Source organism: Neolamprologus brichardi, chromosome 6 (assembly GCF_056152115.1).
Source record: "Neolamprologus brichardi isolate AB-2024 chromosome 6, ASM5615211v1, whole genome shotgun sequence".
Lineage (NCBI taxonomy): Eukaryota > Metazoa > Chordata > Actinopteri > Cichliformes > Cichlidae > Neolamprologus > Neolamprologus brichardi.
The window spans coordinates 5,140,098-5,154,016 of NC_142109.1; the positions used below are offsets into that span (position 1 = coordinate 5,140,098).

General features: G+C 39.4%; 1 protein-coding gene across 1 annotated transcript in view; it reads right to left on the minus strand.

Annotated features, from left to right (window-relative positions):
• LOC102785341 (voltage-dependent T-type calcium channel subunit alpha-1I-like) overlaps positions 1–13,919 on the minus strand; it is a 180,833-nt gene that overhangs the window by 6,027 nt on the left and 160,887 nt on the right. Inside the window, exons 33-34 of the mRNA XM_087841530.1 lie at positions 9,926–10,060; positions 2,203–2,377 (exon numbers count right to left, since the gene is read on the minus strand). Of these exons, the coding sequence (XP_087697656.1) occupies positions 2,203–2,377; positions 9,926–10,060 (310 nt within the window). The remainder of the gene's footprint in view (positions 1–2,202; positions 2,378–9,925; positions 10,061–13,919) is intronic.

Consider the following 13,919-nt stretch of genomic DNA (forward strand, 5'->3'; position numbering starts at 1 on the left):
AGCTTTTACTAAGCTTTTGTTTGGAACATCGACATTTGTGAACGCTGACCAATGGAAGTCTTGGCCTGGATACTCACTGGCTACGCTGCAAGACCCCCAAAAAGATTTCTACCTTGAGCCAAGGAGGTTATGTTTTTGGTAGCTTTTGTATGCGTGTGCGTCATTTTGTCATGCTTGAAGTTTTAAATGAACTCTGATCAAATTTTGTAGGCGTGTAGAGCAGGGTCATGTTAATATTCCATTAAAACTTTGCTTTATCCACCAAAGTCTTCAAGGTTAAACTTGTGATTAATTGGTCGAAGCTCTAATCTTATAACTTACAAAAGACTATTCTTCTATTGTCAACATAGAAAGTGATGTATAAAGAATTAAAATATATTATCACATATATTTAAATATAGCTCAATTTTTCCACCTTAACGTGGACAAAACTTTATATTTTATCTTCACAACCATTTTACGAGTTAGTGATCTGATGGCTCAACGTGTCCTTAATCTAAATGAAGAAGAAACTATTATTTCAGCTACAGGGTAACAGGCCAAACGACAGAATGTCACACCTCATTGTACATTCTGCTAATACCACCATGTGGGGTTAAGTATCTGATGGTGATCTTTGTTCGGAAATTAAATTCTGAACACCTCATTCAGGGCACCGCTTTTCTTACTTAATTAAAAGTGTTATTATAAGAAAAACGAACAAAAAGACATTAATACAATTAGTACAATGCACTGTTCAAAGTTCAAAGCTATCAGGAAGCAATTAAATGTCTCTTTCACACTTTAATAAACTAATATATTTTTATATATAGATAAAGTATATAGATAAATTGGTCAAAGTTCTGCAAACACAATTTTTACATTTTCAAGATAGATGAGAGTTTCTCACAGGGATATATCATCTTCAAATTAAAGTTGTAACGGGATTCTATTTCACATTAGATCTTGAGCATCCAAACATCACAGACATATTTGGAAAAATTAAAGGTGGAGTGAAAGCATTTCATCTCCCAATCTGAGCATTTAGGAATAAATATTTTAAATAAGTAAGTAAGAGGGTTAATAATTAATGGAATGGACCCCCTGAGTTAGTATGTCTGTTCTGGTGATGGCAGTTATGTTACAGGTGTTCAATGTTGAATTGCACCTTAACTTGTCATTCATTAGCACATCTGTCTGCCTTATGGTGGCCTCATCGATCACCTCTTTAACTGCAGTGGAAGTCGATCAACTATGCAGGATGTGAGAGATGTCGAGGAAAAAAAGTCTTACTTTTGAAATCATAGTGGTTGATATCAATGAGGGTCAGAAAGAGCACAGATAAGTGTGATAAAGGAAGCTCATATGTCAGTTGATTTTACTCTTTATTTTTTGCTTTGTGTTTTTGAGTGTATGAAAGATTATATTGAACCATTTGGATGAAAAACAATCTACAAAGGTAGGATTTACAGAACGGTTATTTTTTAGAATATGCTTGGCAGTCTCTTATTTAATAATTGAAAACTATTAACAGAAATTAACAGAAAGGTTTTTTTGCAACTTTGATCTTTTTTGGTGGTAGAGATGCATTACTACTCACTTTCTCTCTCTCCAGGTGTTTTTCACTTTACGTGTAAAAGAACAAATATTTTTTGAAAAGCTCTGCTGTGATGTAAAAGCGCACCTCCCTGAATTCCCAGTGCTTCCCGTTGTGCAGCTACTCAGTCAGAATTACAGAGTAACTGCTTCATCTATTTACAGCACTGCTGCACAAAGTTGAACATTTTTAAAGAAGCCGTCAATAATTTTGTAACGCGCCATGAAGTACTGCGGTCTTGTTTCACGGCGTAAACAGCATGAGCAAATTTGCGGTCGATAGCACGGAGCAGGTGGAATGAAAAGTTAGAGATGAGCATCTTGTTGCCTGCAGCTCTTCACAGGCAGCTCAGCGTTGCTGCTTCTTGTTATTTTATAAAACTTTTAAAACAAATCCACAGATTACATACAGAAAAAAATGATAAAAATACAGAAAATAAAGGCAAATATTTGACAAGTGATGAGTTGTAACTACACATACAGTACAGTGTACTTTAAGTACTTTGGAAATCATGAAGACAGTAGATTTTGCCACTGAGTATGTCACACATGTAGTCACTTTGAAGGACACTATGAGCTACATGCAGCTTCCTTGATCTTGCGCTGTCATCTTGTTTATGCCGGTACCTTTGTCATGTGCAGGGCTTTTCTGCTCCGGTGAGGCAGGATTGCACTGATGATGGATGCCCACTTCAAACAGCCCCTGGACACCCTCCTCGCTTCCTGAGCTGGAGGGACGAAGCCCTCTGTAACCCGCCTGTCTGGGCAACTCCTCCGAACTGCGGGAGTCACTGCTGCCCCTCTGAAAGAAAGATGAAGAAAATAAGAGCAGAATTTGAAAGGAGAAAATTGACTGAAAGAGGAGAGGGGGAAAAATTACCTAGAAAGAACAAATAACCAGGTGCACTGATTTTCACTGGAGCAAGAGAGACACCAAACTGAGGAGTTTCATTTCACCTTATCATAATGGAAATCTGAGTAGCATTTGTTTTTCAGTTTCAAAAAGCTCCCTTTTCATGTCCCATCTATACGAGTCTGATTAAAATTGGAGGTGGTAAAAAGAAAGTAACGGCAGGCTTCAAAGCTTCAAATTGCTTGGCTGCTGTTGTTGGTTGTAAACTGGATCAAATGAGCTGGCCTTCAATGCCACAGTGATGAAACAGACCAGGTGGAACGTCGGTGAGCTGAGAGCGAAGCATTCGTGTGATGATGGAGATATAAAAGACATGCTCACGAACTCACACACACACAGGAAAACATACGTACAAACTCCCATGTGCCCATGTCAAAAGCACAGTGGGAGGCATGTGTTTTAATAAGGTAGTAAAGAATGTAAATAGTCATTAATAATGATTAGCAAGACCTAAGGGCTATGATGACATGATTTTACCTGTGTGTGTGTAGGCATGAGTGATTAGAGCTAATGTTCATTTCTGTCCCACTTATCAGGGTTAATTTCATGGTTGGCCAAGGCTGTTTCAGTTAGAGGTATTTAAAGTTGTTCAAATATTCAAATGTGGAGAGGATGGCTTACTAATTTTGACAAAGTGGATACAACTATTGATGTTTAAAGCATGGCAGTGGGTTTCACTGGTGTGCTTCTTTGATAGAATTCTTCAAAACGTGTCAAAGTTTTTTTAAAAAGCTCAAACTACATGTGATGCATCGGTGCTTCGTCAGGACAAGCAGAACAGGCAGTGCTTGCCCAGTCAAATCTCAACACAGACATCAATTAAAAAGTATCAAAGTGAAAGCAACTTCTCTCCTTTCATCTCAAACAGTGTTCTGTCATAAAACGTCTTGCCTGTTTTCCTCCATCCTTTACATTACAACTTCCAGTGATGGGAAACTGATGGCAGCTGCTGCTCGCTCTGCTTTCTCTGCTTGGAGATGGCTTTATGTGGAAAACAGAGCTAGCATCAGCAAACAGATGTTTTTTCTTACTGATCGCCTTGGCCAAGAAAAATATTTTAAATAACTCCTTTAGCACCATAACAAGGATAAACTTGAAGATAGAAAAGAGACATGAAATAAACGTCGACATATCAAAACAGACGAGTTGAACATGTGCAGGCTCAGCTATCACTTTTAGATTAGCAAGAAAATACTAGAAACTTTAAACAGTCAACACACTTTTCATTAATATTTCTAATCCTCTGTACACATTGATAGATAACACAGTGCTCACACCTTTTAACTTTTTTTGCTATGAATATTTTTTAATATGCTTCTTTTGAAAATCAAGATGTAGGCTTGCTTTTCTGAGATCATTAACATTAACTCACAAGACGCAGACTATAAATGTGATTTTAGAGAATATAATGCATAACTCTAGATTAAACTGAGTATACAGTTTGAAATGAGCTCACCAGTACTGTTAATCCCAAAAATATGTAAAGGGAACCGTCTCAGCTTGACTTCCTGTAAGAGTCATTACTAGTGATGGGTCGTTCGCGAACGAAATGGCTCTTAGAGCCGGCTCTTTGAAGTGAACGACGCGAGCCGGCTCCTTATTGGGAGCCGTGAGGGTTTTTTTTCTTTCTCTCACCCTCTCTCTCGCCCTTTTTTCCGCTAAACTCCGCACGCGTGGCCTGTACTTTGCGCTGGGCAGAGGGGGGAGGGGCGTTAGTTACACTCGCAGTAGCACAGGAACAGAGCCAGAGAGAAAGAGAGTGAGGGACAACAACGTCACATTAGAAAGGTATAGTAATCATCCGCTATTTTCAGTTGCAGATGATAAAGGATTCAGAAATCATGCAGGCCCATATGACAGAGAATGTGCATCTTCTTTTTGTTTTAATATTTTAATTTATATTTAATTGTGTTGTGGTTTGCAGTGTTTTGTGTTGTTTCACTTTAAATTTGTTAGGAAAAAGCTGAAAATTTAAATAGTTAAAAATTTAAAATGTAAATAGTTGTTTTTTGTATTATATGATTTATTTATTACATTTTATGTGGAGTGAATAAATAAAGTATATTTATGGTGGCCCTTAGAGACAAAGCACGTACAAACTCCAAAACACGTAAAAACTCAGAAGCACGTAAAAACTCAGAATCAAGTACAAAAGACAACAGAAGTGCTCCAGGATGCTGGGCGCAGTGTTGAGCTTTTGTTACCTAGTGGCTACACAAGCCAGGAAGTATCAACAACCGGATTTAGTGTGTGGTAGTAACAGGTAAATGAACTTTTTTTTTAAATTATTTGAATAAATATGAGTGCTTGTCTATAAATACACAAACAATACACACATGCTTTCAATTGTGTAATTTAAGTGATCTGGGTAGCTCTGTTTTGGAAGTTCAGTAAACGCTAGAAATGTGTTTTGGAGTTTGTATGTGCTTTTTGGAGTTTGTATATGCTTTAGAGTTTGTACGTGCTTTGTCTCTAGGGGCCATATATAAACATATATAAATAAAACCACTTTTTTTTTACATTAGTAATTCCTTTTCTGCATAATTTTATATTATTATTAATGATTAAATAATTAAAGCAACAAAACAACCTGAAGAGCCAGTTTGGAGCCAAAAGAGCCGGATCTCTAAAAAGAGCCGGAAATCCCATCACTAGTCACCACACTACTGGTGTGTTTGTGTATCACTTGTGTATCATGTGTGTAATACAAGTGGGAGAGATGCGAGCAAGCACAGAATAAGTTCATATGTGTTGGTGGCGCTGTCACTTGGTGTTCGCTCGCTCTGTGGTATAGTATCGCTTCCTGTTCCTGCTCAAACACAGTGGTGTTTCTGAGTAGCTTATTTGCTTAGCAGTTTAATTAACAACTTTTAAATACATTCTTTTTTTTTTTCACAGTATAATCTTCACGTGCTTCATCCGAAGCACACTTTCTGTGTACTCACTACCTAATTTATAGCCAAAGTATTCACTCACTGTCTCTGTACTATTTCGCTAGCTTAGCTCGTAGCCGACCCGTTAGCACCATGGCTACTTCACCTGTCCCTTCTGCACTTTCTTGCTCATTGTGTCAGATGTTTAGTTATTCCTCGGCCTCCTTTAGCAGTAATGATATCTGTAACAAATGTAGCATATTTGCAGCTCTGGAGGCCAGGATTACTGATCTGGAGACTCGGCTTTGCACCCTTCTCTCACCCTTAGCTAGCCAGGCCCCTGTAGCTGGTGCAGCCGAAGATAGCGTAGGCCCCGCTAGCTGTTCCCTGGCAAATCCCAAGCAGCTGGGGAAAGACGGCTGGGTAACGGTGAGGAGGAAGCGTAGTCCTAAACAGAAGCCCCAGGTACACCACCAACCCGTTCATGTGTCTAATCGTTTTTCCCCACTCGGTGACACACCCGCTGGGGGTCAAACTCTGGTAATTGGTGATTCTGTTCTCAGACATGTGAAGCTAGAGACACCGGCAACCATAGTCAATTGTCTTCCAGGGGCCAGAGCAGGCGACATTGAAGGAAATTTAAAACTGCTGGCTAAGGGTAAACGTAAATTCAGTAAAATCATAATTCACGTCGGCAGTAATGACACCCGGTTACGCCAATCGGAGGTCACTAAAATCAATATTGAATCGGTGTGTAACTTTGCCAAAACAATGTCGGACTCTGTAGTTTTCTCTGGTCCCCTCCCCAATCAGACCAGGAGTGACATGTTTAGCCGCATGTTCTCCTTAAATTGCTGGCTGTCTGAGTGGTGTCCCAGAAATTATGTGGGCTTCATAGATAATTGGCAAACCTTCTGGAGGAAACCTGGTCTTGTTAGGAGAGATGGCATCCATCCCACTTTGGATGGAGCAGCTCTCATTTCTAGAAATATCGACAAATTTATTAAACCCCCCAAAACATGACTATCCAGAGTTGGGACCAGGAAGCAGAATTTCAGTCTTACACGCCTCTCTGCAGCTTCTCTCCTCCTGCTACCCCCCCAAAAACCCATCTCCATAGAGACTGTGTCTGCTTCCAAAAAGACAAAAAACAAACTAAAAACCAGCAACAAACAACTTAAACATTTACAAAGAAAGAACAATACAGTATCCACATCTGAACCAAAGAGTAAAACAGTGAAATGTGGATTATTAAATATTAGGTCTCTCTCCTCCAAGTCTCTGTTAGTACATGACTTAATAATTGATCAACAAATTGATTTACTCTGCCTTACAGAAACCTGGTTGCAACAGGATGATTATGTTAGTTTAAATGAATCAACACCCCCGAGTCATTCTAACTACCAGAAGTCTCGAAGCACAGGTCGAGGGGGTGGTGTGGCAGCAATTTTTCACACCAGTCTATTAATTAATGAAAGACCAAGACAGACTTTTAATTCATTTGAAAGCCTGATGCTTAACATTGTCCACCCCAGCTGTGAAACTCAGAAACCAGTCTTACTTGTTATCATCTATCGTCCACCTGGGCCTTACACAGAGTTTCTGTCTGATTTCTCAGACTTTATATCTGATTTAGTTCTGAGCTCAGATAAAATAATTATTGTGGGTGATTTTAACATCCATGTTGATGCTAAAAATGACAGCCTCAACATGGCATTTAATCTGTTGTTAGACTCAATTGGTTTCTCTCAAAATGTAAAAGAACCCACCCACCACTTTAATCACACTCTAGATCTTGTTTTAACATATGGCATAGAAACTGAACAGTTAACAGTGTTTCCTGAAAACCCTCTCCTGTCTGATCATTTCTTGATAACATTTACATTTACAATAATTGATTACGCAGCAGTGGAGAGTGGACTTTATCAAAGTAGATGTCTTTCTGAAAGCGCTGTAACTAAGTTTAAGAATATAATCCAGCCACTGTTATCATCGTCAATGCCCTGTACCAACATAGAGCAGAGCAGCTATCTGAACGCTACCCCAACAGAGGTCGATTATCTTGTTAATAATTTCACCTCCTCACTACGTACGACTCTGGATACTGTAGCTCCGGTGAAAACTAAGGTCTCTAATCAGAAGTACCTGACCCCGTGGTATAATTCTCAAACATGTACCCTAAAGCAGATGACTCGTAATCTGGAGAGGAAATGGCGTGTCACAAACTTAGAGGATCATCATTTAGCCTGGAGAAATAGTTTGTTGCTTTATAAGAAAGCCCTCCGCAAAGCCAGAACAGCTTACTACTCATCACTAATTGAAGAAAATAAGAACAACCCCAGGTTTCTCTTCAGCACTGTAGCCAGGCTGACAAAAAGTCAGAGCTCTTTTGAGCCAACCATCCCTTTAACGTTAACTAGTGATGACTTCATGAACTTCTTCACAAATAAAATTTTTATCATTAGAGAAAAAATTACCAATAATCATCCCACAGATCTAATATTATCTACAGCTACTCTTAGTTCCATTGATGTTAAGTTAGACTCTTTTTCTCCAATCGATCTTTCTGAGTTAACTTCAATAATTACTTCCTCCAAACCATCAACGTGTCTTTTAGACCCCATTCCTACAAAACTGCTCAAAGAAGTCCTGCCATTGATTAATTCTTCGATCTTATATATGATCAACCTATCTCTAATAATCAGCTATGTACCACAGGCCTTCAAGGTGGCTGCAGTTAAACCTTTACTCAAAAAGCCATCTCTAGACCCAGCAGTCTTAGCTAATTATAGGCCAATCTCCAACCTTCCTTTCATATCAAAAATCCTTGAAAGAGTAGTTGTCAAACAGCTAACAGATCATCTGCAGAGGAATGGTTTATTTGAAGAGTTTCAGTCAGGTTTCAGAGTTCATCACAGCACAGAAACAGCTTTAGTGAAGGTTACAAATGATGTTCTTATGGCCTCTGACAGTGGACTCATCTCTGTGCTTGTCCTGCTAGACCTTAGTGCAGCATTTGATACTGTTGACCATAATATCCTATTAGAGCGATTAGAACATGCTGTAGGTATTACAGGTATTGCACTGCAGTGGTTTGTATCATATCTATCTAATAGACTCCAATTTGTGCATGTAAATGGAGAGTCCTCTTCACACACTGAGGTTAATTATGGAGTTCCTCAGGGTTCAGTGCTAGGACCAATTCTGTTTACATTATACATGCTTCCCTTAGGCAGCATCATTAGAAGACATAGCATACTTTTTCACTGCTATGCAGATGACACCCAGCTCTATCTGTCCATAAAGCCAGATAACACACACCAACTAGTTAAACTGCAGGAATGTCTTAAAGACATAAAGACGTGGATGGCCACTAACTTTCTGCTTCTTAACTCAGATAAAACTGAGGTCATTGTACTCGGCGCTGAAAAGCTTAGAAATATGGTATCTAACCAGATTCTTACTCTGGATGGCATTACCTTGGCCTCCAGTAACACTGTGAGGAACCTTGGAGTCATTTTTGACCAGGATATGTCCTTCAACGCACATATTAAACAAATATGTAAGACTGCGTTCTTCCATTTGCGCAACATCTCTAAAATTAGAAATATCCTGTCTCAGAGTGACGCTGAAAAACTAGTTCATGCATTTATTACTTCCAGGCTGGACTACTGCAATTCATTATTATCAGGATGTCCAAAAAACTCACTGAAAAGCCTTCAGTTAATCCAAAATGCTGCAGCAAGAGTACTGACAGGGACTAGAAAGAGAGAGCATATTTCTCCTGTTTTGGCTTCCCTTCATTGGCTTCCTGTTAAATCCAGAATTGAATTCAAAATCCTGCTCCTCACATACAAGGTCTTAAATAATCAGGCCCCATCTTATCTTAATGACCTTGTAGTACCATATTACCCTATTAGAGCACTTCGCTCCCACTCTGCAGGCCTACTTGTTGTTCCTAGAGTATTTAAAAGTAGAATGGGAGGGAGAGCCTTCAGTTTTCAGGCCCCTCTTCTGTGGAACCAGCTTCCAGTTTGGATTTGGGAGACAGACACTATCTCTACTTTTAAGATTAGGCTTAAAACTTTCCTTTTTGCTAAAGCATATAGTTAGGGCTGGACCAGGTGACCCTGAATCCTCCCTTAGTTATGCTGCAATAGATGTAGGCTGCCGGGGGATTCCCATGATGCATTGAGTTTTTCCTTTCCAGTCACCTTTCTCACTCACTATGTGTTAATAGACCTCTCTGTATTGAATCATATCTGTTATTAATCTCTGTCTCTCTTCCACAGCATGTCTTTTATCCTGTCTTCCTTCTCTCACCCCAACCGGTCGCAGCAGATGGCCGCCCCTCCCTGAGCCTGGTTCTGCCGGAGGTTTCTTCCTGTTAAAAGGGAGTTTTTCCTTCCCACTGTCGCCAAAGTGCTTGCTCATAGGGGGTCATATGATTGTTGGGCTTTTCTCTGTATCTATGAAGCGCCTTGAGGCGACATTTGTTGTGATTTGGCGCTATATAAATAAAATTGAATTGAATTGAACTGAACTGAATTAAGTGTGAGAATACCTGGCTGTCTCTGACCAGCAGCTGGTAGCTGCTGTTTTCATCCAAACTCAGGTCATCAGGCAGAGCTGGAGATGATGACTTGTCGGACAGCTGCTCTGACATCAGCGATGCCTGCTCCACCTCTGCCAGTCGGACCTGTACCACAAATACACAGTAGCCAATCATGTTGAAGCTGAAATTTGACAACAGGATGTGAAATGATGAAGCCGAAAGCCAGCAGCAACTTCAGGGACTGAAATGATACCACACATGGTTCCAAACCCCCCCCGTAATTCCTCAACTGACACGATGTTGTCCCTGTAGACTCCTATAATGTTTAGATTAAATATTTTTTACTTCTTTAGTTGTTGTTGTGTTGCCCCCCCGTACGTACAGGCTTTGGAAATTCTAGCATTGCTAACATTAGCTTGTAGCATTCCATGGTAGTCTAAACATACTTGCCAACCTTGAGACCTCACAATTAGGGAGACATTCAAGGGGGTGGGGGGGGGGGGGGGGGGGGGGAGAGTTGGTATACATATACAAAAAACCTTGAACTTTACAGTGTTTATTCATTTAAAATTATTTATTTAAAGTAAGTTAAATGTCACCGTTATTACTGTCCCCGAGCCGGGGCTGTCCAAATTCAGAGGCTGCATCCACCTGAGGACCCATCCTTCGTGGTATAAGTGGGCCGCGTCCTCCGAAAGCCGGGTAGGCCGGTAGTGAGCGACTGTGATGGTCTAGCCTTCAGAATTATGTCACGAGCTCTCTCGGTGGAGTGAAACTCTGCCGTCTGCTCCTTTCTATCTAAATATGACCGGACGCTGGCGTAAATTCTCGACCATCTCACACGTCTGTTTAATTAGTTTTCTGTTTGACGTTTATTCAGCTGGGTGAAAACCCCGGAGGAACCCACCCGAGGGATTAATAAAATTAAATTAAATTAAATTTAATCTAATCTAATCTAATCTAATCTAATCTAATAACTTTAATCTCAGCCAAACCAATTTACTCAGGAACAAATGAAACACTGAAAGGTTTTAGGTTATCTAAGCAACTTATATATATCATGTTTAACCTGAGAAGCGAAAGACCGCGGCGGTTTGAAAACAATGTGCTGGGAGTTCACTGTTCTCCCCGGCTCAGATATTTGAAGTTTACACAGCTACATTCTCGCCTGAAAATATGCTAAAAGTTTATTTTGCGACCCAGAAAGAGTAATATGAGCAAGGGTGTAGATTTGGTTTTGGCATTGGTGGGGATGGATGATTCAACCACCGAACTCTGCCCTGTTTCTTTTTTTTCCTTTTTGTCTTTGCTTCTTGATAAAAAAAAAAAAGGAGAAATATACTTGCCTACATATGGTATTCTACGTGCTTTTAAACCATTTAAAATTACAATTCATAGTTTTATATGTGAATTATATAATGTTACTATAAAAAAATGACTAAGTATTTTAGGCTTTAGTTTACTTCAGCCATATTCCATATAAATCAGGTATCATACAAAAATAAAAATAGCTTCATATACAGTCATGACAATAAAAGAATATGACTTTAAGGACTTAACAACATTTCTTCAGTTACACCAACATCTCTTATACATTAGCACTAAGGGAACACTGAATGATCTGGTGATTTTTGTCCATAAAACTGCTCATCTAAGATTACCACAAAGTAAAAGATCTCTCAGCAAAATTATGCAACATTTTAGACACACTATCAAATCAGTGAGCTGGGATTTTTTATTCTAAACATGAACTACTGTTACAGCACCAGACATGGACTACTGGTGCCCCACACAACAACCAATGTCCACTATGTGAAGGGGCCACACACATGCCTTCTCCTCTCGTTAACTGAGGTAAACTGCTGGCATATTTTTTTGACATCTATACTGTCCTCTCATGGTGGACATGGTAACACGTTATTCATGGTTACATACAATTTTAGACTGATGTGGGCCAAAGCCTAAAATGTGCTGGGAGCTTGCTGTTCTCCCCGGCTCAGATATTTATGTCATGGCCCTGGGTCATGTGACCCAGTATTCTGAGTTTCTTGGCGTTTTTGTTATTCTTTTTAGTCTAGTTTCATTTCGGTTTATCTAGTTACATTCTATAGTTGGCTCCTAGTTATAAGTCTCCTTATGTTTCCTATTTTATTTTGAAAGAGCTTTGTGTTTTGTGTTTATTATGTTTGTTTCATCTGTCCTGTCATTATGTTAATTAGAGATGGCACGATACCACTTTTTTATGTCCGATACCGATACCGATATCATAAATTTGGATATCTGCCGATACCGATATGAATCCGACATAGTGTGTTTTTTAATCAATAAAACATTTTTTTTTATATCTTGCTGCATTTTGTATAAGTTCATACGCAAGTTCAAATAAATAACAACACTAAAGCTATTCTGTTACACCTGTATGTAAAAAATACACTGCACCCAAAATATTTCATAGTTCAGCAACACTGATCAATCGAATAAACTTAAACCTGCTCCATCCTCCCTATACTGGTGTTTTAAAGAGTACTTAGCAGAAATATTAAGCAACCTAACTAATAGGGTTGCAAACTCCCAGCAAAAGAAAAAATAGGGAACCACCCTCCTCCTCATGACGCTTAATCGATGTAATCAAATTTAATTTGATGCAGGGGGAAAATGCACAGAAATAAATTATTTTTCAAGAATAATTAAATAGATTCAACATCTTTCTTCAACAGAATTGCAGACTGCACAGATGGTACCTTCCCAAAGGAAAAAGTACTATAGCTTACTAGGGTATATTAGACTTAACAGTTACTATATACAGTAATGGACTTCTATATATTTTACATCAGATTAAAACTTTGGGTGTAAGATTCAGATAATTATTTATTAAAAGCTAGACATTTTAAATGAGAATAAGAAAGAAAAGTATGTCTTTGTTCCCCCTTTTCCCTGTTCATGCCCTATCGGCCCTCCTGGCTAAACTTTGCTAGATCCGCCCCTGCACAGTTACCAGCCGTCAGCTACGTAGAAAAGGATCCTGGTGTAGAAAGTAATATTAAATAAATTCTAACAACAGCTTATCAAGCTTAAACGTGCTGCTGTTGTTCAGCCGCTGGTTTCCTCTTTCTGGTGAGAAGTGGGCCAAAAACAAAGAAGAGAGACGGACTCACGACAGAAAAGCTGATCAGCTGATCATTAAGCAGTTTCACGATTGAAGTAGCAGCAGGAGAGAGAGAGAGAGAGAGGCAGTCCCTCCATATATCTGTTGTTAAGCTTAACGTGGGAATGCTTTACAGACATTCAGAGATGAACTTACACACTTGCTTTACTTCTCTCTGGGATAACTTCCCCGGAGATGAAATGCTGGTTTGCTAGCTAGGCTACAAATACACACAGCCGCTCTATCACGTGATGCACACTGCTGCCACGTGCTACGGTTATGAGCCGAGTTACGCCGTGTAGCAAGTTTTGTGAGGTGCTTTTTTGATATTTAATGGATCGGATTACATTTTTTATTTCTCGCCGATATCCGATCCAGTAATTTGGGTCAGTATCGGACCGATACCGATACGTAATATCGGATCGGTCCATCTCTAATGTTAATTGTTGTCAGCTGTTTTCCCCATGTGATTTTACTTCCTTTGATCATTCCTTATGTGTATTTAGTCTGTGTGTTCCACTCAGTGTCAGATCGTCTGTTAACCTCACCACAGTTTTCATAGGTTTACTCCATTGTTTCTCTGTGTTTTCTAGTTTACTCAGTGTTCATAGTTTGTCATAGTTTTTCACTGAGTGTTACAGCCTTTTTGTTAACACAGTGTTCATAGCCTCCTTAGTTTCCCTAGTTCCTTGTTTTTCTTCTGCAATCAGCCAATAAAGGCTCGCTTTATTTTTGAAACTACATTTTGTCTCCACCGTGTCTGCATCTGGGTCTACCTCTTTCCTCACACCGGCGCACCCCGCCGTGACAATTTAAAGTTTACACAGCTACATTCTCGCCTGAAAATATGTTAAATAT